Genomic DNA, 27,896 nt, shown 5'->3' on the forward strand with positions numbered 1-27,896 from the left:
CCCATTCATTCCACTGGCCGAGGCGCGGGGGGGCGGAGCCAACAGCCCGTCGCCGGCCGCGGCCAAGCCGGCCGCCATTTTGCGCGGCTTCGGGGCGGGCGGCGGGCGGGGGTCGGCGCGTGCTTGGCGCCGCCCGGTCCCTCGCGGGGCTGTGGGCACGAAGCAGCCTCCGCGCCCCATCAGCCCAGGGCCGCGAGTGTCCCCAAAACACGGTGCTTTTACACAGCAGGGCGGGCAACGGGGCTTCTTGTTGAGGCTTCGTGCCTTGGTTGAGGGTTCAGTAAGGTGTAATTATCTGCCGCCCCACAAATAACGGCTCTGTAGGGCCGGGACCGGCATGAGGCGGTGATGGGAGCAATTAACGGCCCGCGGGCTCGCCTGACAAAGTCTCTCCATGGCTGTTGGGCTGCTGGTGAGCCTGTAGCACCTGTGAGGAGCAGGGTCCATCACTGAGCCACCCCAAGGGCTGGACGCTGGCCTCTCCTCGCCTCCAGCCATGGGCTGGCTCATTTATATCTGAATTTGGACATGTATATATTATGTAACGTGTAGAAGGTCTCCTGCTTTTGTCATATGCAAAAAGGGAACCTTAAATTTTATTACAGAGTCTGGTTTCTCCCTGAAGACAAGAGCAGAAAGGCTGGGATTTGACCCCTCTGAAACTCACCTTGAATTCATAAATAGTGACTTCCATCAGTCTGAAGGATTTCTCTCACAGCTATGAAGCGGCTGAGAATTTCATTGTTTACCGAAATAAAGCAGTCAACTATCTTGATGTGCTTTTCACCTTCACATAACAGTTTCTTTATCTTTCTCTGAAGTGCAACAGAATCCATGTTTATCTTCCCGTCTGGGTCGTGTATTTAACCAAATGGATGCAGATCTAAGTCACGGCATTGCTTTGCTTCAGAGGAGTTGTGTCAGAAGACAGCAACAGAAACTCTTTTCCCACCTCCATTCTTTCAGCACCACAACCAGTACCCTCATCAAGATGGCAAGAAGTGTAAAGCAGCATACAGAATTGCTTAGGATTAATAAATAAATAAATAAATAGATCATTACAAAATAAAGCACAGACTACTTCAAATAAAAATGTGTTGTGTTTGGCTGCCATCCACATTTCCAAGCTACTCCAAGTCTGATATACTGAGATGCTGAGTACACAGATCTCCAGCAGAAGTCAAAGGCGCAGCATCCGTGCAAGTCTGGTCTCTTATCTCCCGGATCAAAGAACAAATCCTCTCTAAGTCTCCTCTGCCTTTTTAACCTCACAAAGTCTTCCCCTAAATTTTACTAGTTTCACACATTGCTCGTACTTCAGAATAGTGTAAGTTGCAAGTAAAAACATTCATATGCAAGTGTTAAATGGACATGAGTGTAAAATCATACCCAGAATCCTCATAATACTTTTTATTCCTTGATGATCTCAGTTGCAACATTTTCTTTTTTTTTTTTTTTTTTTTTGCCAAATTCACAGGGAGTTCCGATTAAGGATTTTTTTCTTTTTTCTTTTTAACGTAAACCAGTTATTATTTTTAATGTTGAAGAATACAAATAATACTAAGAACAACTTCTACAATTGTATTTTCCAGTGTTTTTCATCACAAAAAACAAAAAGCATTACCACAAGGTACTGAAGGCTCCTTTTGTCTTATCCCATAATCTATTGCCACTTGTGAGAGAATTAATCAACTGTTCTTTACTATAATTGTTTTATAGATTTGTGGAGTCAAGGTTACCTCAAGAACCCAAATCCAAGGATTTACTTCTGCTCATTGGATACGCTCTTTCCCTCCCAGTCCTGCAGAACAGGGAATACCAGTCATTTTAGTTATTATAAGCCAGTCGTGTTCTCAATGTGCCATTCATTATAGCACTTCCGACACAAACAGACACCTCTTCTTCACACAACTTTTGTCTGAAAAAAGACTTGTAAAGAGAGTCAGGGTGGCGACATAATCAAAATATATCCAGTGTACATGTTTAATAAACACTGCACCCCTTGCCCCCTTTTTCTCACCATTACTTTTCAAATTTCTAAAATTCAGTAAGTCAGAAGTGGTTATTACCTCACTGGGTTTTATCCACCCAATGTTTTGAGATTTGTTGAAAACTGTGTGTAAAGTGGATCCTACCTCCATTACAGCATCCCATCCCAGCCTCCCTAGTGACTTCATTATAGATGCTGTGCTGTGTGTCAACAGCCTCTGATCAACTGTTTTATCTAGCTCATCTGCTGAGAGAATACTTTCTTTGGATAAGCCTGTATTGCCTGTTAGACTGTGATAAAGGCACCAAAACATACCTTCCATGCTGGGATGATATCAGTGCATACTGACTTGTAAACTACGATGCAGCTTGGCAGTTTGTGATGGAAAGGTGGATTGATTACTCCAGAGATCTCTGCACTAAGCTTTAACAATAAAGAATCAAGGGAAGTTGATCATGGGCCATGAAGCTAACTTCCTAAGAGGCTTAATTATAAATGTTATGCAGTGTAGAACTGCAAGAGGAGATGGGTGTTGGCTAGTGAATGTGTCTTCTGAAATTATTCATGTGAACGTAAGATGAACCTGAAGAAATACGGTATAAACATCTTCTTGAATATCTAGAAGAATACTTCCAAATTAGGAAATAGCAAGAGAAAACAGTTTACTACGTATAATTGATTTTTTTTTTCCAATGCCTAACATAACTAAACAGCAAGAACTGGCTGGAGCTGCATCTGCTTAACTTCACAAATGAAAATTTTCTTCCCATTTTAATTTATCATTTAATATATATCTGCCTAGTAATTATCCATGGTGCGTTTTTTTCACACTGGTTGGGCAGCCTGTTGAAAATTACTGATCATTTGCAGTAAACTGAGTGCCTGTGAAAACTACGAGTTGTTGAGTGTCTTCATCTTGCATACAGTCAGGCCCACAGTGCTCTGAACAGCAGTTCTTCATGGGAAAGAAAGGACACAACAATATAAACTATGACAAATGCAACCAACGACACCAAAAAAATGACACAAAAAACAAGGTAGGTGCAAATATAAAGGCGCAGTAGAGCCGTGATTGCCAGTCAGAAAAACAGCTGAGTAGGAGTCTGCAGTTTAAGAAACCTCTGAAACTGCATACATTATATTTAGATTAGATGAAGGAGAGTTTCATAACTAAGTAACAAAGAGTACTGCAATTATGATATGGGCAGGTCAATAGCATAACAGAAAACATGTTCTCACTGAAGACAGTGCGCAACATTTCCCTTATACTGAATGAAATCACATACATAAAAAAACTCACAAAGGGTCATGCAAACAGCTCTCAGTTAAGCGTACATCGATGGTGTCCTCGATTGTGGACGAGTGACTTTTTCTCCACTCTTGCGCGTTACCAGTTATTGGCGAACGCGGCACCCTACGGGGAGTTATCTGATGGAGACGGGAACGTTACCTGCATGTCCAAGGTGACTCACATGCTCTCTGTTGTGCCCGCACCCCTCCCTGGCCAGGTGGCCTGGGCTTGTTGCGAGCAGCAGATGAGGCGATACTGTCCTCCGGCGCGTCTCCTTGCCTCCCGACTCCATCCCCACGCCGCCGGGGCACCTACGGCTCTCCACATCACTGCAATCCTAAACACAAGACACGAGTAGGAGTTAGTACAGTGCTATTTGGGGTTTCGATAATGATTGTGCTTCTTACGAGCCCACATTCAGTTGTGGGTTTCTCCTACAGCCTTCAGAAACCCTCGCTAAGCGGTCGGTTGGTCTTCAACGGCCTTTCTCTAAACAGGGTTCTCCTCGGGGAGTGCCTCGAACTTTCTGGAAGCCGCTTTGCCTGAAAGGCCTGGCTGTGTCGACGGAAAAGGCAGAGCCATTCCCTGTGGAAGGGGCTTCACCCCACAAGCTGTAGCCCTGAGACCCCCCACACTTGACAGATAATGAACAAGAGCTCCCGATGGGCTCACAGCAAACCACCAGGCTGCGAGCCCCGGGGAGGCAGTCGGGGTTGGGGGAAAGAAGCCAAAACTGGGAAGAGCTGCCCACGGACCCCCACCCACAGGGACCCCTCGAGTCACTTTAAGGACGGGTGTAGGGCAGCCCCACCGCTCCCCCACAGCGGGCGGCGACCGGCTCGGCGTGCCCACCCCAGCCCTCGGGGGCTCCCCTCCGTGGCGGAGGGCGGTCTGTGCCCCCTGCACCGCTGAGGGGGGGAACGGGGGACCGAGGGCCGGCAGCCGGGCAGGGGCGGCGGTAACCCGGCGGCTGCAGGCAGGGCTGGCGGGGGCGGAGGCGGCGGGGAGCGTCAGCAGCCTGCGACCGGGCTGGGAGGAGGCGCGGGGCGGGCACCGCGTGTGAGGAGAGCCGGGCCGGGCCGGGCCGGGCCGGGCCGGGCGTGCTGGCGGGGCTCAGCCCCGGGAGGTAACGGCTGGGGGGCGGGCGGACATGGTGGCTCCGGGGGGACGCCGACCTCCCTCCCTCCCTCCCCGGGCAGCGGGTGAGGGCGCTCCCTGGCCCCCTTTCCCTGCCCGATTTGTGCCTTTAACCCCCCGCAAGTCCGGAACCGAGGCGCTGCACGCCGGAGCCGCCGCCACCGCGTGTGGCTTGGGGGCGAGTTGGGTGCCCCAAGCCCGGCGCGGGGCTGTGGGGGGACAGCAGGGGGTTTGGGTGTTAGCTGTGTGCGTGACAGTGCCTGCCTTCCTCATCCTCCTCATCCTCCTCAGCAGGGGCATCGCAACCTGCGCGGCAGTGCCTAGCGCAGCCCTGTCCCGCAGCCCTGAGGGGGAAGAAGGATCTCTGTGTGGGAGCCAGCGGCCACAGGGTCAGGAAGGGCAGAGACAGAGCTGGGTCTTGGTTTGAGCAAACACAAATCGTTGTAGTGATTCCCTGTGTGAGGTTGTATGGGATCGCCCGGGTCACCGAGTGCAGGTCGTAGCAGTCCCAGGTGATGAAAAGTTAAGGCGAACCCACAGGAAAATGCCAACCCCTTGCCACAAGCCACAGGTTCACCTTCCCTTCCACTCCGCAGCAGCCTGTGGCAGAAATCCACACAGGCTGCACCGTGACATCTGGAAGAGAAAAGGAGGGAAGTGCAGCAACAGGGCATTAGGCCCTGCACTCGTTAGGGAATGGAAAATGATTGAAAATGCGTTAAAATAATGGATGTTTGTCAACTGATGTGCTCCATGTCATAGGGGGAGGCAGCGAAGCTACCAGAACTCCTCACAGACCCCCAGCTTACCCCAGGTGTACAAAAATAACGTGCCAGGTGCGTGCCTGAGAGCTGTCACTGGGGATGTCAGCATACATTGTTCTGATGAGCTGTGATAAATGTAGTGCTCAAAGGGAGGCAGAGAAATTAGAAGCCAAAAGGAGAATAACTCCTTATTTCTGCAGAAGTGCTGCAGGAATGATGCTTTGTACATGGGTGTAACTACAGTTGAAATGCTGTGAAAGAAATGGATTGCACTCACACTCTTTCCAAACAGCATTATTCTAAACAAGAGCTGAAAACTACATTTCATAAATAGTATCTAGATTGAGAACTACAGATGTAATTCATGAAAGATTAAGAACATCAATATAATCAGATGGTGCAAGCTGTAAAACCTGGTTAAGCATCACTGTACTGTCTCACAAAGTCCAGTGTGTATACATTTCTGCATTTATGGGATGTTGTTCTTGCTGTTTCACCATATGTCCGGACAAGCCTGTTCTGCTTTGGTATATGAATACGTGTATTACATGTCATAAGCTTTGGAAGTTTGGGCCACAAACATTTCTGTTTCTCAGTCTCAGTGACTCCAGCCGCCAACTTATAAATCCAGCTGCTTACCAGGAAAATGAACTAAAACAAACATTGGTCAACAAAAACAGACTAGAATTTTAGAACTGAAAGTTTTTTAGTGAAAACAGTGAAATAGGTCTTACATATTCAATACAAAAGCACCCAAATTAAATAATTATTCTGAAACTAAAATTAGTGCTGGCCTTCATTTCTAACTTCGGGATCACCGTTGCCTCATTAGTCAATTCCTTCCACAAATTGATCAACCTGCAGCTTAGGTTGTTAGCTACCTTATCTGAAAAGCACTGCCAGGTTTTGTTGTAAACTGCCTTCTAAGATCGATGTTTTTTTCTCAAAGACAACAAAATTTAATTGTAATTCTCTAAACAGCTCTGAGAACGGGGGACTAAAATGATGCAACAGTGTTTGAATTGGCTTGCAAATGGCTGTTTACGTTCAGTTACAGCACAGATCACTTCCCAGACAATTACTTTGCACCCCCAATGGCAAATTAAAGGCCGTAATATTGCTTTTTCTTTGTACTTAGTCAAATTTATACTTAAATTAATGAGGATACTACCTTTATCTTATCTCTAAACTTTCATTTGGAAAACTTTCAAGCAAACTTTTGCTAAGTGGTCCTAATAACTAGTGATTGATATCCAGGCAAGTAACCATTGTCTTATGTTGTAAATCACCAAGGGATAAGCCAGCAGAAGGAAATTAAAGTCACTACTTAACAACGTACTCTGAGAGCTTGTGAACTGGAATTGAACAGACTGCTGAAATTGATACTACCTTGCAAGTTTCCCTGTAGCATTGTGGAGCGGGCTGAGTAAATTACAATGTATTTGGTAAATTTTCTTTTAAATGTACCATACAATGCTACAAATACTGGTTATATTCAAATCAGTGGGATCTTTCCATTGATTTTAATTGGATCAACAGCGTGGCAGAGGGAGGTCCCTGAGTTTCATGGAGTTCTCTTGCTAACATCTTATTTGCACAGTGTGTACTTTTTTATATATTGGGGAAAATGAAATAACTTGTCTGTAGTTACAGCCCTATCGTGATACCATAAAAATGTCTTGATGTTTATTCCCATTTAGGTGACAGCCACCAGCCCCACTACAAGACTGTCACAATGAGTTTTATTGAATATGGCGATACGATAAAGGATGGTGACACAGCTATTGTGTTCTTGGGCCACGAATCCATGTTCCCTGTGAAAGTCCAACATGGGACTGTAACTCAGACTAAGTACGGGGTCATCCGGCATTCCATGGATCTCATAGGCAAGAAGTATGGCTCCAAAGTGACCTGCAGTAAAGGAGGATGGGTTTTTATTCTTCATCCAACTCCAGAACTGTGGACCATGAATCTTCCGCACAGGACACAGATTCTGTATTCCACTGACATCTCTATAATCACCATGATGTTAGAACTGAAGCCGGGCTCCATAGTCTGTGAATCAGGTAATAATTAGTATGTTGAAATCCTTTATTAAGGGCTAACACCAACACTTTTCATGAAAAACAGGCTTAACTTTACATTTTACAAAAAGTCTTTTTTTTTCCATTGTGATATAATTTTCCCAGCCTACACATTGAGTAATTCTATTTAATTTGCACGTGTTATCAGCTGCTGTTTCTTCAACACACAATACTACTTCAGTGTGTTGGCCTCATGTACATGTATACCTTTGAGTATGCGATGAATTCATCTTCTTAAAATAAATATATAAACATTTTTCTTTCCATTCTCTAAAACTGTTAAGCACTTCAAAAACATTTTCAAAAGACGTTATTTGAATCGATATCCAGACCCTGAATTAGCAGTTGGAGATAAAACAGTTGAGGTGAAGTAGTAAAAGGCTCTGAAGATGAGAGGTTGAACTCTAGTAATAAGGGAAATAAAATGTCAGTACATAGATCAAGAAATACCACGTAAATACATATATTTCATTTTTCTCTTCCCAAGTGTGATCCACTTGTAGCACTTCAACTGCTTGCAAAGCGCACTTTAGTTCTGTGATATAATGGATGATGCATTCATTACAGTGCTGTGTTATGTTTCTAAACTCAGTTTAGTGTATTGCCCCTTCCATGATTCTGCATAATTCGCAAGTAAGGAGGAGTTAAATTTCATATAGATGGATATTTTCCTAGTTAATACAGTTTATAATAATGCCTTCATGGTTTTATTGCTGCAGGCAGTATGAGGTTTGCTTGATTTGATCATGTTTCTGTAGTCTGGGAAAAAATATGAACTGTAGAGAGTTTGTCCTCATTTTTTCTGGCTGTTTACTTGGAGTCTTTTTAGGAAGCAGCCTTATATGCTTCCCTCTGTAGCACAGAAGTGGCAAAGGATCAGCATGATGGGGTCGTACTGCACTGCATTTACCTGCATTTAACATTTCCTGTTCCCACCCATGCATAATTTTGGGCAGCTTTGGGTCCATAATGGCTGCTTTCCAGCACAACTGAAATACCACTTATCTCTGCGTCCAGTTACACCCGCTAATAAACAGGTGGTGCACGGAGCTGCCTGCTGTGTGCTGGCGCTTGAAACAGGCAAAGCCATGGAGAGAAACCTCTGGTACTGCTCAAATGGCCAAGCAATTATGTGTTCATAATTCAGTTTGTAGGGCGATTAGGTGGTTCTAGGGCTGTCATGGAAGTAGCAGCATTGTTCATTGTGCAGCTCTTTACCTCCTCCCCTCCTTGCTTTGTGGGAAGAATAAGTACAGCACATTGGGCTGGGGAGATGAGGGTTGCTGCATGTCCTGCCTCACTTGGGATAGGTGAATGTTAAAGTATTGAGCTGCACATAAAATGTTTTCAGTAATGTCAAAGGTACCTAGATGAAAATCTTTAAAAGCTCATTTATCTAAACAGCTAAGAAATGGAAACACTTGATGAGGTAACCAGTCCAGATTGCCAGAAATGTTATGAGTCAAAAGTCGTAGCTACAAACAATCCTTTTGCTAATGGGAAACTGTCCCCAGGTTTATTTTAATGCCTGTGCTGTTCTAATGAAAGTATTTTAACTTCAGCTTTCTAGGAAAAGTGGACAGTTTTACTACTACAGTTGAGCTTGTTGTGCTTGTATTGCTTGAAACATTCACTGTATGTGAAGAAATAAGGAGCATTATGTCAAATTCATCTGGTTAATCTCGAAGCAAGAGCTTTACTGCAAATTTGCTTACAACTGACCAGAAGTGGTGATTTGAATTAAAAAAATTTACATGTATTGACAACAGGAGCCTCCGGTGTGATGATGTAACCTACTTTGGTGGCATCCAAAATTAGACCATGTTCAGTGATCCAAAATCATTAGTTCTAGATTAACCTTGCGTGACCTAGAAGGAGTTAGCCAATGATGTTTAATAGGAACAAGACAGGAAATCTGGCCTAATAATGACATTTGAGTCTGCTTCCTCCCATTGCTGCTTGTTTTAGATGTATCTTGAGCATTAATTAGCATGGAGGTCTGTCTTTTTTGTTATTTGAACACGTAGCTGCTGTAGGGATGGGCAAAGCAGGCACAATAAACAGGCCGGGCTCTTTTCCCCTTGTCTTACTACCAAAGTGTGACAGGAATGCCCTGTATGTAGCCAGGGTAAGCAAGCAGAATTGTGGAGTAATCTGCACACCTGTGTTAAGAACGGGTGGATAAAAGTAAGATGAAATGTCCTCCATGTCGTGTTATAATGCTGTGAACACCAGTACACGTGAGCTTTTGTGTGTGCTTAGAAGAAATCAGGAAAATAACCATAAGGCTCAATTTTGTATTACTTGCGTTGTGCAGTTTAAATTGATTAGTAATGATTTGTCACAAATGATATAAACATATTAATACAGTTTTTACTATTTTAATTATCTCTAATAAATACATAAAGAGTAAGCTTGTCGGCAGCACATGCATAATTAAAATGATCCAAGCATACTCTATTGAGGCTATAAGGAAACTCAGCATCTGCCCGATGTTCCATGATGGAGGCATAGGAATATGATCTCCTGCTAATTGCTAATTTATGAAAGTATGTTGAGATTTTAAAACCATTATCGCTGTTGTTGGAGCTAAGATCTCCTGAAAGTATTGGTCCCTGATATTTGGAATTCACCTGCCTGAAGGAGTCTTTAGCAGCCAGATCTTTCCAGAATTAAAGGATACTTGAGATAGCTGCTAAAATACCTGCTGTGGGTGGCCTGGTAGTATGAAGCGTTCATTCTCATCAGGTAACTCTGGTCTTACTTGTGTTCACTGCATGCACAAGTCACTGTTTAAATAAAGGAATAAACAGAGTCTTTATTTCGTGCCACCACACTCCCTAAAACTAAACTTGATGTCAACTTCTAAGGCAAGGCTATTTTCAGCCCAGTGATTACAGCTGCCTATAGGATAACAACCCCATTCAACAAAAGAATTTGAGGTTTTGAAATTTATTTTTATACTACATTGGAACAAATATGAAACCTTTCAGATGCTTTTGCCAAACCAAAGTATGTAAAAACTTCTTTTTTTTCTTCTTTTTTCTTTTTTCCCAGTGACCACTTACATAGGCATTTTTACTGTCCTCTCTCCCTGGTAAGACCTAAACAAGTATCTGTCCTAACCCTCAGAATTACTCAGGAAATGCAGTACAGCACTATGTAACCTTGTTTAATCTGATAAATCTAAGAATTATTTTGGCTTCGACAGAGCATTGTATTTAGACAAAATGTAATTTAGTCAAAAGTATTCTAACCACCATCCCACTGATCCGTTAGCACTCAACAAAATCAGACTCACATGAGCAAAAATGTTAATTGGATTTTTTGCTTCCCTCCAGCTAAATCCCAAATTAAAAATTGCTAAACCCTGGTCATTGCCACTCAGCAATGGATTTCTGAAGCCACAGACAGGATTCCTGACGACTGAGGGCAGTACCCTGGGTCCTCATGGCTTCTTTGTGGAGGAATAACAAGAGCCCCTGGCTAGTCTTACACTAGAGCTTCTCCAAAACAGTTATGAAATTTTCAAACTCATGGTCTGAGTATAGATTTTGTTAAGAGTACGCTCATAAAAAAATAATGAGGACTTAATGATTAATGGCTACTTAATAAATGATTAATAGTGTATTGTGGAGTCCCAGCAAGTCAGCTGTAATGCCATGACTCTTGTGACTTTTTGACAAACTCTGCTCGCGTCTGCACCATCTCTGTGGCACAAGTGCATGTAAACTGTTTGCAGCTGCATCTTGTGTGTAAAGTGCAGACCAAAGCTTTGTAACTATTAATTTGATTTTGGAACGTATGCTAATTAAGTTTATAATGTCTCCCATATCTACCTCTTAGCAGCTGTTCAGGTTAGAATGAGAGAAGTTGAAAACCTGGTCCTTGTATAACACATTTTGAAGCAGAAGAAAGGCCTCACCAGTACAAATGTCAGAGAACATTGTATTCCCTCGGCATACCAAAGACCTGAACCAAAACTGGGGCCACCTGAGGCATCACTCTGATGCATGCAGCCTTGCCGCTGAGCTGCAGCTGATGAGAAATGCTGCTCATGCCCCAGAGTGTTTGTTTCCAGGCTTCCAGGCTTACTTTCGTCTTACCATTTCACTTGACTACCAAGAGCATTTCTCCTGCAGCTCCGAACTGCACGATATTACATCCGTTTTGCAGATCTCCCCCTAACGAACTCCGACTCTTGAATCTCTAAGAGCAAATTCTTTTCAGTCTTTACATTCCCATTCCTTTTGTAGGCAATGCCAGTCTTAAAAACTTGCACACTATTAGTCCCCCGACTCCTGGATCTGGTCAGTGAGCAGTGGCCCTCTCTGGCCTCCATTCTGCTTCCTAAAATGCCTGTTTCAGCAGCGTGTCCTCAACAGATAAGCAAGGGAAAGGGCTAATCTTCTTCCTTGTAATTCTTTCCCTCCCACTCCTCTTCCCTCCCTCCATCCCAGCTCTTGCTGTCTCTCATTTCTGCCACCGTTTGTGCCTTTGACTGTCTTCACAGTAAGATCTCTGGGTTAGTTTCCATCAGATGCTTAAGATCTCTTTATATATTCACTCAAAGTGATTAATGACTCTCCTGTTACATAAACTTGTCATGTACAGTGAGCGGTCTTCCTCTGTTCCGCCTTTCTTGACAGATACTAGCTGTGGAGTTGTTAGCTCTGTCTAAAGATTAATTTTCCTCTGGGTTTGAGGCTCCATCCGTTCTCGTGGCTGACTCATGACCTCTCTTATTATTTAAGGTTTAAGCGTGGTAGCTAGGAGACTAATACAGCAACACTGCCATTGTTTTGTTGTATTTGCCCATTTTAGAATACCTTGTGTAGCCAAATATTGCACCAGATACTTCAAGTCTGTTAAAATGTTACTAGGCACTGTATTGATCCAGTGTTTAATAACTCTTCATAGTTATCACTTTTCCTGTTTTCAAGCTATATGAACTTAAGCGTGCACTTAAGAGCTTCCTCAGCTTTATTCTGGATTACGAACCTGCCGTAATAAACTTGGAAAGTATTTTGCAGGTGCAGAGCTCTAAACGTCATGGGTTATAAATCACAATTTGTACTTTTTTTTAAAAAAAGTATCCATGAAGAGAAATTTGGGGGGAAGGCAAGCCAAGTGATAGCTTGCACTGAGAAAATGTAGTGGAACACAACATCAGGTCTCCTATGTGGTAGCACGGCTGGGATTGCAGGAGTCTAGGCAAATATCCTTTGTCATAAGAAAACCGGACTGAACAGAAAACAGTGTAAAAATGTGCTCTCTTGCTCAGCTATCAGTCAAGTGCCATGTTTGGTGCTGGGGTAACACTTGTCTTTGTCTTGTCAGTGGCCTGATGTGTATCAATACAGTGCTGAAACAGCAGGTGGTAGTTTTGAAGGGGTCGGATGTTGTCTGCAGCAGCTTTGAAAAAGTGAGGAATGATCTTAACGTGGACGTTGCCTCAAGGTGGCTGAGGTGTGTGGAGGCTTCTCTGTGGAAAACCTGCCACTTAAATAAGCAGAGAGTGGGAAGAAATCTTTTTGAGGTCAGGGGAATGATCGAGTTCTTCATCCGATCAATACTTTGCTGTCTGTAATCAGAAGGACGTATCAATAGGTACTGAGCTATTGTTTCACCTCGGTGTCCACTTGTTAGGGTATAAATCCTTCTAGAACTGCTCTGGTTTCTTTGTCGTGAGAGAGGGTAGAAACATTCCCCTGAGCTTAGATGAGCCTGGGAAGGGAAGAATAGCACTTTGCTGTATCTGCAGGGCCACTAGCCAGCTAACCATGGTTTTAACATGGGATCTTAATTCATGCCTTTGGACTGAGATGGACTGCTTTCCTGGTCCACATCCTGATTCCCCGCATAGTTCTTCTTCCTCAAATTCTGAGCTTTGAGCTTTGAGCATAGCATATTGTGGACCCTGTGGCATCTCATTAAATGCCTACAATGCAGATGTCTGCTTTTGGACCGAGATGTTTAAAGTTGTTGAATAGTCAGTCTAAAAGTGCAGTATACTCTCACAAGTCATAGGTGCAATGGCCAGGGTGAGATTCACAGATCGTGTTTCTTCATCTAAGTGAGCTCTAAAACGTCAGCTATGCTGGTAAGGATGCCTTCAGTACAGTTTGAGTTATTCCAGTTTTACCTCTCTTGCAGAGCCTTTTCATGATTAATTTGCTCTAGTTAAATGGATATTGTCCTGTGGTAGAGAGCAAACGGTTTCTAAGGCTATTGATAGTGCAAGCAGCCAGAAAGGCAAGTATCCTCATGTAAAACTTCTAAACTGTATTTGTTCTAGAAGTTGCCTTACCTTCTGCTTTCAGGGCCAAATCAGGACCAGGCGTTTCACTGTGCCTGTGAATGAAGAGAAATGAAAATCTACTGAAGTCCACCCAGTTCTTAGCTTGCCTCTTCTGATAAAAAAAACTCATTTGGGGCATTCAAGGTTTTGTTCTTTTGTATGCAGGTAATTCAGCTACAGTATTTCAGGTTTGGTAGTGTTCTTCCAGTCCGTGTTTTCGGTAGTGCTCCTTACATTTTGCTGCTTTTCTGGCTGGTGCTTTATCATGTGAGGGCTACCTTTCATTTCCCAAGGAATTCTGAACCTGGCTGGAACTTATTTCAGGCTGGTGCCTAGGTGTCACGTGTTGCTGAACCCTGATTTTTCTACAGTGATTTTGAAGTGAGGACAGAGAGAAATTGGAAAGGAATTGAGAAGGTGGTGAAAAGACTCGGATGTTGGATGTTGCAGATTTGCAAGGGAGGAGGTGAAAACAAATGTTCATTTCCCCAGCTATAACAGCAGAGGAACATAGGGCTGAACCCCTCCCTTCTACAGACAGTGCTGATTGGGTTTTAGGGGTTGTGCTTGAGTACAGATCCATGCTGAACTGCCAGACCTTTTATGAGCATACTCAGCAAACCACATCAAACGTGCTGAACTATCAGGCGCATGAGAGTTGAGGGTCTTCATTATTTCACAGGACTGGGTTTTTTGAATCTCCGGTCTTTTGAAGAAAAGAAGAAAATTTGCAATGGTGGGTGATTCATAGCCATCTTGTTCTTTGTTTCCTGCAGTTTTGGGGGTGTTGTCAAGGAGAAGGCAGGCAGCATCTTCAGAAATACTCTCATTAGTGATGTTAGCGTGATAGAATTTGATGGAGTAAAGTGTGATACGTATGCATTATTCTCATGTTTGCAGCAGCCAGTCAACAACAGATAATTCCTGGCAACCTTGTCTAACAAAAGCTCAGTCTGTAAGGCATGCCTGCAAGCAATGACTTCCAACATCCTGTTTTTGGTTCTGGTTTTGGCTTGGAGTGTTTATGAATAAAAAAAAGAGTAACAGAAAATAAGCCAAAAAATCTTAATGGGATTTCCTTCCAGTATCTTCTCTGGTGTTTTTAAAAGCTAATTTGAAAGGAAAGTGATTAAAAATGTGAAAGAGTATGAACAAGGAAATCGGATACATGCGCAAGCTGCCTCTCTCTTCTGCTTACCTCCCAGCTGTGCTGACAGACCTTCTGCTCACTCTTACGGATTAGCCGAGAAGGACACAGAAGGTGGGCAGCATTACCCGTTTGAAAGGTAAAATAATTAAATTCGGTGAGGTTGCAGAAGTTCTCAGCTGTGCAATCCTGCCTTCTGGCGTGAAACCTAAAGGCAGAATTTCAGTCATTTTAGCATCCCATGGGCATCGCTGCTTTTATCATTAAAAGAAAATCAATGACATGCTGTTTCTTTGCTGTGTAAGTATATTATTGAGTTTTTGCAACCACGTGCCTACTGTGATACCATTGCTTGTTTTGAACAGGGAAAATGTCGACGTTTAGAGCTGACAGGTGCCATGAGCAGCAGATAGTTTTCCACATGTGCACACATAACTGCCATTTGCCTTTTGTTTGCTTTAATCCTGGCACGTATGCATGCATTTTCACGTTAAATAAATGTTTGTGTGAAAGTTTCCCTCTTCCCTTGGGCCTCTTTGGGGCCAGTGCTGAAACTGTAGGTCCTTCTCTGCCTAATCTGCCCCATTAAAGCCGGGGGAGTTGCTGGTCTGCCTGCTGGGGTCGCAGCCCTCTCAGAGGGGAGCCGAGGAGCGGTGCCCATTCTGCAGTTCATTTGGTTGATCCCATGGCAAACACGGGCCCTGAGCTCTGTGTATAGTCTGAACGGCTCCCTTTTAGAGCTGTCAGATTAAATACAGTGCCATAGCAATATTTCTCCCCTTATGTGACTAGAGGGAAAGAGCCTTGGATCTGTCAGTAAACTCTGACTTCCTGTATGGTTACGGGAAGTATTGCTCCAATTAAGCAGCATACCAGCCTCTGTGTCCCCTAATTAACTTCCTCTCTGCAGTTTCTAAGCTTTCTCTGCTACTGCTGTACTTCAGGTTCTGTCTTTAAAAAAAAAACAACTTCTAAAGATTATGCTAGTTAAAAGAACTTGCTTCAGGCTGAAATACAGCCTGGACCGTCACTGAAGATAGCTAGAAATAGGTTTTCTTTTTACAGGAGAAATGTTCTCCCAGTACAGAATTATAAATCAATAAACACAGATAATTTGGGGTAGCTGTGGGGTTTTGAGTTTGGGGGGGGTTTTCTGTTAAATGCCATTTCAGTGAGTAATTTGCAAGGCAAATTGGTATATGGGTGTTTTTTTTTAGTGAAATGGTTATTAGTCATTCATCTATTTAATACGCCAATGGATCATTAAAAATAAGTTTCCTAAATTATCAAATTAAAACAAGAAAAAAAGTCTGTCTTAATGGTTAGTCCCTCACTGTACATGGTAATTTTACTTACGGACAGTTCCAGGTATGGGATTGCTCTCATTAAACTTCATGAAGGTTGTGCAGGCATGTGTATAGGTAAGTCACTCGTGTAATCAGGTCATTTGGTCAGCGTGGCTGCAAGGAGCTGAAGGCCTTAGTTTTGGATAATTCCAGTGTGAGCTGAGGGTGCCCAGTGTCTTAAGAGGCACTAAACGTGTCCATGCAAACAAATGGCCTTTAGGACCAGTAGGGTTTTCATAGACCCTTGCCAACATCTCTTCTTTGTTTCAACCAAGTGTGAGGTTTTGAAAATGCTCAAATTTGCCTTCATCTCTTTTTACCTTAGAAGAGTCTGGCACTTTAAGAAAAAAAAATCTCTGGTTAATTTTCCTGAGTATTTCCTGTTGGGTTTGATTCCTCGTGTCCTGTTGTGGCTCTTGTTAGAGCTGTAGTTGGCTCTTGGCATCATTTTAGCTAATGCTTTGAGGACCCTGAAGACTGTTTACTAGGTCATTCAGTCTCCTTGTTGGGGAAGGACTGCTCTCTTTCGGTAGTTTAACCAGTGGTTTGTGTTCGTTTTGGTTTTGAGTAGTGTTCCAAGCAGTCGGACTGATGGAGAAGACCACCGTACTAATGCGGAGCACTGTCAAAAGGCGTCTCACGAGCTGTTTTTCTTTTCCAGGTACAGGCAGCGGATCCCTCTCCCACGCTCTCATCAGGACAGTGGCTCCCACAGGGCACCTGTACACGGTGGAGTTCCACCAACAGAGGGCTGAGAAGGCCAGGGAGGAGTTTCGGGAGCATGGGGTGGAGCATCTGGTGACTGTGACCAACCAGGACGTCTGCAAGAATGGGTTTGGTGTCTCAAACATTGCAGATGCTGTGTTCCTAGATATTCCGTCTCCATGGGAAGCCATAGGACACGCAAAGGCAGCATTAAAAGCTGAAGGTAACCGCACTTATCTCTTTTTAGGAAGTACTGTGCATGCACACATCTCTGCCTCTAAGCTATATGCTAGATCTGCTCCTTTCCATTGTGTGATCGCTGTTCTCAAATGTCAAAGTCTATAGGCATTTCTAAGGATGAAAAACCTTCAAAAGAGGTCTGCGATTTACAGCGAAAGATTTGAAAAGAGCAGAACAACTTTTTCCTACAGGCCTGTGCTAGCTGCTACAATTAGCATGGGCAGTTTTTAAAAAAAAAAAAAAAAACTTAAAAACATATTTGAAGCTTTGTCAAGTGCATTTTGCTAGATCTGAGAGTGTGTGGGCAGCAGCAGCAACAATAAATGCTGAAAGCAAATTTCTTTGGCACTTCAGTGGAAAGGTGTTTGTATAGAAGGTGTTCAGAAGCACTTTACATCAATCATTGCAGATTTGGACCTATTTAACAGAGCTCTCCATCGGTAATGTTAAAGAAAATGTGGTTGTACTTAAATATGCTTGCCAATTTCTGCCTTAAATCTCTGCTGTTGGAGGTAATGAGAAGTTTGCCATTGGTAACAGTAGGAATTGAACATAAAGGCTGTTCCAGCTTGTGCCAGCTATTCCTGGACAGTGACAGCAGGTGGGAACTGCTATTGAGCGACTGGATGGCTTTTTTCAGTTTATAACAAATCTTTTCCCTATTGAAAAATAAACTTCAGTGAACAAATCATTCTTTTATCCTGGAACAAGTTTTCCCCTAATTATTGTTCTACCATTGTAGCTGTACTGGTGTGAATCTGAGCTAACGTAGGCCAGGCTGCTCTCAGCTACAAAAGTGACTTTGCTAGTGAAGGAAGTGTAGGGTGCAGAACCCAGTCCCGTGCTGGGACACGGGTGTAGTAGAACACTGACTTCAGGTAAATTGCTAGGTCTTCTTGAAATCACAGCATTTAAACTTGTTCTTAAAGGTCACTGAATGTGCGCTACCTTGCTGAGTCAGGACCAGCCCCAGCGTTAGGCTCCCTCAGCTACTATGGACAATTTTCAAGAAAGCTTTCCAATACCAGCGTAATCCATTCTTTCTTTAAAAAGTAAATAAATAGAGACTCGTTAGCACTCTCTACCTGCAAGGGTTACAGCTAAATTTGAAGCTGCTTTCCAGTGTGTCCTGGGAAAAAAAATAATTTTCACTGCACTGTACAATGTCCTTCCCATGCTCAAATTATCTAATCTAGTGAGCACAACACTCAGCTGACTTCCCAGCTTAGAAGGCGCTGCATTGCGCAGTCCAATTTGAATTATTTAAGTGGTGCATGTTTAGAATACTAAGCAGAGCTCCTTGAGCAGCTCCAAGATTTGAATCCCTGTCTCACTTCAGCATTTGAAATCCTAGAAAAGGTTTTTATATATTCTAAATCTGGCCAAACTGGCCATATTCTTTGGCTTTATTTTCCTGTGCTACAAGGTTACATCTGTTTAGCCAATATAAAATATATTTTAAAACCCCACATTTTTGTGCTTGTAAAGTGGCATCATGCATATTAGGTACCAGTCGAGAGGGAAAGCTGCTGATCCTTGCTGCAGTTTTTGCTGCAAATAGCCACCAGTGTCTGAGACCTGGTGTAGGTCTACGGCTCATCTTTTGTGTTTCATAGTACCTGGCTGAGCCATGGGGCTTTTGCTTTGTTTTCTTCTTGCATATAAACAAAAACTGGTTTTTGTATATAGTCAATTGCAATAGTAAGAGATACAAACTTACACATGCTTCTGTTTTATTCCAAATCATGTGGGTAGTTTTTGTTTGTTTGTTTTTGGTTGGTTGTTTTGGTTTGGTTTTTTGTTCCTTTTGCTGCTGTAACATCTAAAATATGATAGAAGAATATCTGTAAGTGCTTCTCCTTCCCTACTGCCAGCAGATTATTTTATAGCACTCCTTTGTTTTGTTTTTAAATAGTTAAAGCTCTTCTGCAGTGAGAACAGTTTGTGCACATACTGCTGATGTTCACCGCTGTTCCAAGGGTTAGTATAATGATAGGGCATCACTGGAGAAAAGGAGTTGTTCCATTCTTTTCCCTCCATGCCCTCTCTCTCACATCTGGACAGGGCCACATTGTGGGTTTTATTGTGATGCACAATGCTAATATTGCAGCTGTGCTGCCAGACAGTGGTCATTCATCCCCTAAAGTCTTAAGGTGCTTAGAATGAAGTCAGGGCTAAAGAAATTCAATACATAGCATCAGCTAGCCTCCTCTTTAAAACCACACTGTTCATTATGGAGTTTTCAGCTGAGACAGTGTGTAAGAGAGAGTTCTTAACCTTAACAAATCCTTATCAAATCAGTATTTTCTCTCCTACTTAGGCTCAAGATCCTGAATCTTGCAGCTCCTAGTAGGCTGAGTGCTAATGATCCTCTTCACAGGGTACACTTATCACTCACGTTATGCCTTACAGTAGGCTGTAAATGTGCTGCTTACAATAGCTTGGCCTCCCATTTAAAGCACTGCCAATTTGTGAAGAGCTAGGAGGATAAAAATGCACAGTGAGTTTGTGACTAGAAGGTTCTTGTTCCCTGGTGATGCGCTCTGCTGGTGTTCAGGCTTGCATCTCAGCTGCATCCTTCTGTGCTCATTTCACCAGTCACGCTTCCGAGCAGAAATGCTGCTTGTAATACCTCTCAGGCACTGCTGCACTGCAGAACTTGCCTTCATTCCCAGGCTTGCACTGTTTTCCTTTAGGAGCATCAGCTGATGAATGTGTTTCTATAGTCATGGCTGCTCTTCACGTTATCTGACCTTGGTGGTTTTTGCAAAGTTTCTGTTAACCCCTTCGGGCTAATTTAAAAAAAAAAAAAGAAAAGAAAAGAAAAGAAAAGAAAAATTAACACAATACGGAAAAAAGTGAGGTAACAAACATCCTACAGTTCTTAAATGCCCTGAAACTTTTGACTCAGTCATCTCACAGCTGAATACTGTAGTGCTTTGATTATAATTCTGCACCCACCTACTCTGCTCTCATAAATATTGCCTATTTCTTCCAAGGCCGTGGAAGATGATGCATTTCTATAATAATTTTCCTACAGGTCTTAAATTTTCAGATAGGGAGATGGAAAAATACAGCCATATATTAGGCTGGATTGGCCTCTTGCATTAATAAATCCGTCCTTGGTGGTGCTTAAATTAGCAGTCTGAGTAACAAACTTATTACAACCACCCCTCTGTTATTTCCATTCTTTATATTAACGATATTACTCTTACATCCAGACTTTCCGCTCCCTTTTAAGTGTCATAAAGCCCATAAATTATGAGTTTGTCAAACTGTGATCCATGGTAGATCATGTGAATCAGGTAACGTGGTGCTGTCAGATCTCCCCCGAAACTCTGTGGGGGAAGTCCCCTCTGACCATCTCCCCATATGTATTTTCCTGCCATCACAGAAGCCCTTCAGCAATACTCTACTCCTTGCAGTAGTAGTTGCTTTTTATTTCCAAAGTCTTTTGTTTGTTTTGCTTGTTCACAGTGGACTTCAAACAGGTAGGTCTTGCTTGCATTTTTTCCTTTAGCACAGCCATCGATTGTTGTCCTAACCTGCCAGGTTTGGTTATTACCGTTGATGTATAAGCAAATAAATAATATCTTATCCTCCCAGTAGCCTGTGGTGTAGGTAAGGCATTGCTTGGTTTTGCTAGTTTCAATTTTCATTTGGGCTTGCCACCCTCCTCCCTTGAGCTTTCAGGGAATACCAGTTCCATGTAAAAAGTCTCACTGGCTATGTTTCTTGAGGCCCAGAGGTTATTCATGGTCCCGTTTTTAAAACCACCCAGGTGTGGCTTTGAGGAGCAGCTGAAATCCCCAGCCACAAGTCTCAGGGTAGGGAGAACCCCAGGCTGAATGACGCCGAGAGGGCAGCGACACAAGGCTGGTGCTGGTTGGGCTCAGGCTCCCTCAGGAACGCGCAGGGGATGTGTTAGGGCAGGAAGTGGAGCCTAGCAGTCTAGCGTGCTGTCTAGACTGCCCTCCTCCACCCATGCAGGTGGTACTCAAGGCAATATCAATGCTTCTCCTGTCCACAGGAGATTGTTTTGGGATAAATGGATGAAGCCGTAAGTGCTTGCAAAATGTCATCACCAGCCTTTACTAGTGTGGCGCCTGCTTTGATTTGAAGGAGAATTCACTCAAGGTGAGGTTAAAGATCCACTAACTAGACTGAGACAGCCTCTCAGTGTTGAGGGGCCGTCTGGTCAAGCTCAGAGCTGCGAGCTGCCCCACTAGGGTCTGCTAGCAAGTGGGGGCTAACTCACAAAGCACCTTCATCCGGCTCCCAAGCACGGGCTGTTTGCTTGGCCAACCCCAGTTGTTTTGTCTTGTTGGAGAGCTTTAACCTAGCTCAGGTCTGTCGGGGATTGTTGGGTCAGGTGCACCCGATGGGTCTGGCCCCATATCCAGAAGCAGAAGTGATTCTCTGACATGTGAGTCCTGCAGGATTCCTGCATCGTAATCCATGTTGAGGAATGCTGGCCCAAATCGTTGGCTTTTGCACGGCTTGTAGGAAGCAGCTGGGGATGAAAGGAACCTTAAAGGAAGTTGTTAGGTTTTATTCCCCAGTTTGGAGCCAACTGATATTTAGTTTTTGTTACATGCTTTTGCCAGCCTGCTAACAGTGAGCAGGAATGAATTCCTCTTGAAGGATGTACCTGCAAACATGGAGGTTAAGGTCACATTTGCAGAAAAACACATCAAGCTCCTATTAATGAGCTGGCAAGTGATTTGGAGAAAATTTTCTTTTCTGAATCAAGAAACATCCTTTAATTTCTTCCGACAGCCAAATCCTCTAATTTCACTTGTCAGGGAAGCTACATCAAATCGCCCACGAGCACACTCACTTAAAGGACGTTCTGTCCCCTTTTACAGAGGCAATATTTTTAGCGTCCTACTAGCTCAGAGTAAATGCCATGGTGATGCTGCTCGGTGACTCTTCTTGCCTCGCCCCTACATAATGTTAATGCCTGTGTTGTCTTTTTCTTTCATGAGATCTTTGTAACGCAATCTTCCAATTACCACGATGCACTGAGATCCCAAAACCCAGAGCTATGTTCTTTTACCAGAAATAAAAATGCTGTGCTGTATTCTGTACGTCATGGAATCATTTCCAAAATTATGGGCTCCAGAGCTTAATGGTGCTGCACTACATATGTTCTTTTCACATCCTCTGAATAATATTGTGACGATGAAAAAACCTAGCAGAGCACTTGTGACTCATGCTACAACCTGCAGAAGAGAGTGCGTAACTTGGACGCATGTTTTCATATCATGAGAGTTGGAGTTCTTGTCAGTTGGGTTGCGCTACCAGATTTTCCATACTGGAAACCTAAGACAGAGTTTAGCTAAGCAGAACTGGTAGAGATGCTAGTCCTTGTTCAGAGAAACCAGAAACAAAATCGCTTGTTGGAGTTGCACAGGAACACACCAGGAACTGCTCTTGAAGGAGGAGCAACTTTCAAGGCAGTGATCTCTAAGATAGCAGGGTGTGTCCCATGATTATGAGTTAGATACTGTCTGTTCCGTGGTTTAGAAGTGTACAGTGCTATGTAGATGCAAATCCTCTCTTATTTCCCCCCCTTCCCTTAAGCTCTCTTTCTAATTGTTCCAATTGTACTTTAATTTTCATACGCTTTTGACCCTACTGCTGGTTACAATGACTGCCAGGACTGTGTGGGCTCGTTTCAGCCTACAGATTCAGGAGATTTAACCTCTCCATTAAATGTTTCAAACTCACTCCCTGTAAAATTGAAGGTGGAAAAAGAAATTTAAGTCTTTAATAGAGACTCATTATTCTCTTCTCCTCAACTGTAGCACTTGTCAGATGCATTATACATGAATAAACACATTTTCAGACAGCTCTTCAGATCAAAAAGCTTGCACAGCTTCCCAATGTGAACAGGATTAATCTCAGATAATTACTGTATCAATTTATGATGACACACAGATCTCATTAAACAAATTTAGGAATGGTAGCTCTCCGAAAATGAGAGTTTTCAGAGAACACAAACCTAGTTTGTACTTAGAAGTCTGAGTTCAGTTGTTTTTCCTGCTCTCTAGTCTAGTCTACCCCTTTGTCATCCACAGACAGCGCAGCATTCCCCAGCGAGCTGAAAGGGAGGCAGTACATGTCTTTTCTTCCTTCATTAAGGAATCCTTGGCATGGCAAGACAAAGCACTGCATATTCAAGTCCTTTAAGCCCTAAATGCCTCTTGATGTGTAAAGGACAAGAGGGCTCTCAGAGAATCTGAGCATTGTGAATGCTGAAATCTAGATTTATATCTGTTTGGTGATTGTGACAGAAAGGGTGTTGCCTAGCTGGTAATCCGGCAGGGGTACAGAGGGCAGCCTGCAGAGGGGAATTCAGAAGCATCTGGGTTGCTGAGGACAGCGTCGCTGCTCCTAGAGCAGAAGAGCATGTCCTGCTCACTGCTGGCTTTCTCTTGCTCAGAGGCCACATTTTTGCAACTCACAAAGCATCGTGTCAATTGAAGCTTCCCAAATCTTTCTATTTTAGGCAGTCTCTGTAAGTCTGGAGCTGCAATTTCATTTTTGCCTTCCAGCCTTCTGCTAATTGCAGCCTTCCAACCTTTTGTTAACACCTGCTTAATCAAACTCGTCCAGCCTGCGAGTCAAATCCAGCCTGCCGGATGGTGTGGAGAGGAGACGGCAGAGGACACCCCCCTCTCCCCTTTGCTGCGATCCATAAAGACAGATGCTTGGTGGTTCTGCTTCTAAGCTATTTGTAGGTATATTTATTCGGGAGGAACGTATAATAATAACCAAAGCAATAGGTAGTAAAGGGAAAAAAATGCAATTGGCAAAGCTAATGAAAACACACTCGGTTATGTGGAGTACCGGCTGTGTTACCCAGTTTTCTCACTCTTCATACCTGGGAATCTCCCAGCAGTGCAGTAAGTGAAATAACTTTCGTTTTGCACTTCCCACCTGGATATCAGCTATTACAAGCAAGAACTTTCTTCTCCATGAAGTGGCTTGAAAGCCCATTTTCTGTAACCCTCCTTCCCCCAGGCAGTCTGCCTTGCAAGAGGGCAGCCTGATAAATCAGCACCAAGTTTGGTGCTGACGTGCCGCGGTCAGCTGACGGCCCTGAGGCAAGATGAAGGTTGCTCGGGCTTTAATTGAAGGCTCAACAAGAACCGTAGGCGGGCCTGCAGCTTGTATTGCAGCCGCTGTGTGCAGGCTCCTTACTGTTCAGTCAATCCACAGCATGTGAATTCGAAAGCCTGAGGATGTCTTGAAATCCTTGTGGTCGGAATAAATAAGGAGAGCTGCCGTACTGTAAATGTAAATATATTTCCAGGTTTTGTTTCAGTGCAAAACACCAGAAAAGCAAAGCGTGAATGAAGTAGTAGTAAGTCTCTGATCTCCCCACAAATTCTTTCTCTGCAGACAAAGAGTTACTGTGAACTGACATTTAGCTCAGTTAGACGTTTGTTCAGTTCCGTACACAGTAAGAATGCAGCAGCTTTCTTTATAACCTATGTGCGTTATAGTAGCTTTCTAATTATGTAACGGGAATTTCTTCTTGGGCTTTTCTCTTTTACATCTACAGACATGGCAGAAATGTGCACTGCTTTGGCCAGAAGGGACGAGCTGTTGGATTCAAAATCGTTCTGTTAGCCCTGGCCACCCTGTTAAACACGGAAATCTAATTTCACAGGAACTAGCAGACTGGGCATGCAATTAAATTGGCATCACCAGAGCTGGTTAATAATGACACATACCAGCATTAATTTTGCAGGTGATTATTAGATTGTTTTTTAATTGTCACTCCAGGGAACTACTTGTCCAGGGTGCTTTGTTCTGAAGATGCGTGATAAGAACCCCTGGCTGCAGAGACTTTATTCCAGGACTAAAATTAAATCCTTGTTAGTGTGTGGTGGATTAATGGTCATGGAGAGTGCTCTTCCCCAATCAGTACCCAGCACATCGTTGCTGCACAGTAACTGGAGTGCTGCACTGACGCTTTCAGACCTGATGCTTTCTTTTTTTAGAGATATGACTTTAGAAACGAGAAAGGAAAAAAAAGGGGGGAGTTTGAGATAAAGCAGACTTCGTGTAGTCCCAGCATAGCCTCTATTTTTAGCAGGAGGCTTTGCTCTCACTTGCATGGGTTCTTTAACTGCTTAGACAACTGATGTTGGAAGGCTCGACTGGATGAGCCTGGGAGAGGGCTGGGAAGGAATGCAAATCAGGTCAGCAAACATTTTCATCTAATTGTAATAAGTGAAACAATAGCTGAAGCTGCATTGTCCAGCTCTCCTTCCCCCAGCACAAAAGCTTTTCAGGAAGGGCAGTCGCCTTGTGGGACGCTGTGTCCTGGGAGAAAGCACATGCCCTGGCTTTATGGCAGACAGTGTCCTTATAATTCTTTGATCTGATTTGGCTGTGGCTTTTCAGAGTAAATCTGAATCCTTCTATTCTCAGCTGCTAAGGTGACATTGTAGCCAGCAGAAAGTTGTAGGGGGCCTATTAGGACTCTGTATTTAGAATCAAAAATGAACCATGCGCAGATGAGGAGACAAGTGTTAGTTTATCACTTAAAAGCCTATCCTAGAGTTTTGAAACGTTTGCTGTGAAACTGCCCGATGTGCTACTCAGTAAATTTTAATGCTCGAGAGACGCGCTAGTCATCTTGACTAAAAGGGTAAAGTCTTAGCAGCACTCCATCTATGGCCTGGAGAGATTACTTTATTCTGTACACGCATACCATCGTTCTCAAATAAACACAGCCGCTTTTGTCAGGGTGTGTGTGCACGCACACTTATATTCTAATGAAGGCAACTCTGTGCAGTGTGTGAAGGATGACTTCTGGCTTTGTGTAGGTGCCAACGGCAGTTCAGTGCCTCGGTCCAGAATAGTGGGTAGTGGTTCTAAAGGGATCGACGTTAACAGTTTCGTCGTGAACAAATGTGATGGGCAACACTGGGTTTGGAAGATGAATGAATTTGCAACTGCAGTTTTTAAAGGGTCTGAAGCATCTTGTAAAGTCATCCGTGTTTGATTTTGACACTTTTAAAACCCGCACAGTTGCCTCATGAAGATTTTTTCAGAATATTCACACTTCTGTGTAACAGTATTTCTATATGCAGCTGAGAGGATTCAAAAAAAAACGAAAAAGTGCTTCGTTTTGTTTTTTACCCTCTTTTTCCACTTCCTGTCTTATTTTGTAGGTGGCCGCATCTGCTCGTTCTCCCCCTGCATTGAACAAGTCCAAAGAACCTGCCTAGCAATGGAGGAATATGGTTTTACAGAGATTAACACCTTGGAAATTCTGCTCCGAGTGTACAACGTAAGGACAATTAGCTTGCAAATCCCTGACCTTGGAAAAGCAGCCGAGGATAATTCTAGCGCTGGCTTTGACAGCAGCAACCCATCAAACCAAGGTAGCCCGTGCACTAATCTGCAGCAAGGAGCTGTGCAGTTCAAAAGCGGTGTGCCGCAGAGGGAAATGGTCGGCCACACTGGGTACCTGACCTTTGCCACTAAGAGCCTCTTTTAGTCCATGTTGAGTTTGTGCAGTTTGGAGTGCTTTGTGTGTTTGTGTGTGTTTGCTGTTTTCATGGTTCCTTTTTGTAGGGCATCCAAATTTTTACTTGTCAGGGAATTCCATATATAGTCAGATTTGGTTGGAATATGCTTTGTTTAAATAGCACACAAGCATTAAGCAGAGCAGCATTAAGGGAATGCTGGAACTCTGGAACAGTGCTCCACTTGCCATCAGAAAGAAGATAAATTAATAGGGAAGGGCCATTCACTGGAATCTGCAGAATAAAGATCCCTCCTGATAAGAAAGTAAAACAAACAGCATACTAATCACAAAGGCATTGGGATTTTTTTCCTCCTCTTTATCAAATTACTTTCCTGGTTTTATGTTTTTATTTTTTCTGAGCACCACTAGATACTTTTTTTAAAAAAAAATAACCTTCTCTTTAACACACTTTCACTAACTAGTGTGTGTGTTTTTCTTAGGAATGTGAAAGTGCCTACTTGCTTCGTTTTAGATATGAAAGTTGCAAGGTCATGCGTTTGCCAGCATGGTTGATCACAGAATCAGTGTTTCCTTGGAGCAGAGTTCAGCTGCACAGAGGGTTATTGGCAGCACTCGGGAGCACAGCCTCTTACTCCGTTCTGGCATCTGCAAATCATTTCGGTTACACGGAGGTCAAATAAGCATGCTAATTGTTGGATTTGGATTAAAATAGTAGATTGTGATCAATTTGTAGTAGAAATTTGGAGCTGGATTTGTACTGTAATCTTCTAATAGATCATCAGCTGTCATTGTTGATGAGTCCACTGTGAAAATTCACTGAATGGCTGGTTAATATTATCTGAACACCTCTTTGTAAGCAGTGTGGCTGAGGTTCAGTTTGCTTGGTGTTTTATGTGCATTATGGTGTGTTATATTCCTGCAGCTGAATAACAAAAATGTTGCTTTCGGCAAGATTTCTGTCTCCAAATTGCAACAATAATGCAAACTTAGTAAAATCATCAAGCAGCTTCATTAAGTAAGGTTTTAGACTTTTACTCTTCCATTTACTCTTCAGTCTTCCATATAAAGCTGGTGGGTGTGATGAACTTTTTGAATGCTGGATTACATTTTATATTCACAGAGTAAAATAATTATGCAAATATATGAAGTTCCTCGTTTCTTTCTTTCTTTTTAATGAATTCACCAATATTTTTGTTCCAGCCGCTAGTGCTGTCTCTGGAAGTATTTGGCTGCGCTTTGCATTTGGTACCTGAATATGGTGTAAGAAAAGTAACCATTCACAAACTGCTGCCTGAACATTTGAACCTGATATCCCTCCCCCATTCTTGACAAAAATAAACAAAGCTAAGCTTTTAACATGTTATAGCAGAATGCTAA

General features: G+C 43.2%; 1 protein-coding gene across 3 annotated transcripts; it reads left to right on the plus strand.

Annotated features, from left to right (window-relative positions):
- The first annotated feature begins 4,252 nt into the window (after positions 1-4,252).
- TRMT61A (tRNA methyltransferase 61A) lies at positions 4,253-27,660 on the plus strand. 3 transcript variants are annotated; one of them, XM_080596145.1, is made up of 5 exons: positions 4,253-4,407; positions 6,883-7,248; positions 16,722-16,988; positions 26,200-26,318; positions 26,999-27,660. In XM_080596145.1, the coding sequence occupies exons 2-5, from the start codon at positions 6,918-6,920 to the stop codon at positions 27,197-27,199; spliced, it is 918 nt and encodes a 305-aa protein (XP_080452271.1). In that variant the 5' UTR covers positions 4,253-4,407; positions 6,883-6,917; the 3' UTR covers positions 27,200-27,660. The 3 variants fall into 3 exon arrangements, with proteins under 3 accessions (XP_080452271.1, XP_080452272.1, XP_080452270.1); XM_080596144.1 differs by adding an exon at positions 5,181-5,254 and having other exon boundaries at positions 4,354-4,407; positions 26,200-27,660; XM_080596146.1 differs by having other exon boundaries at positions 4,255-4,407; positions 26,200-27,660.
- Positions 27,661-27,896: the final 236 nt, after the last annotated feature.

Source organism: Anser brachyrhynchus (genome assembly GCF_964034855.1).
Source record: "Anser brachyrhynchus genome assembly, chromosome: 5".
Classification (NCBI taxonomy): domain Eukaryota; kingdom Metazoa; phylum Chordata; class Aves; order Anseriformes; family Anatidae; genus Anser; species Anser brachyrhynchus.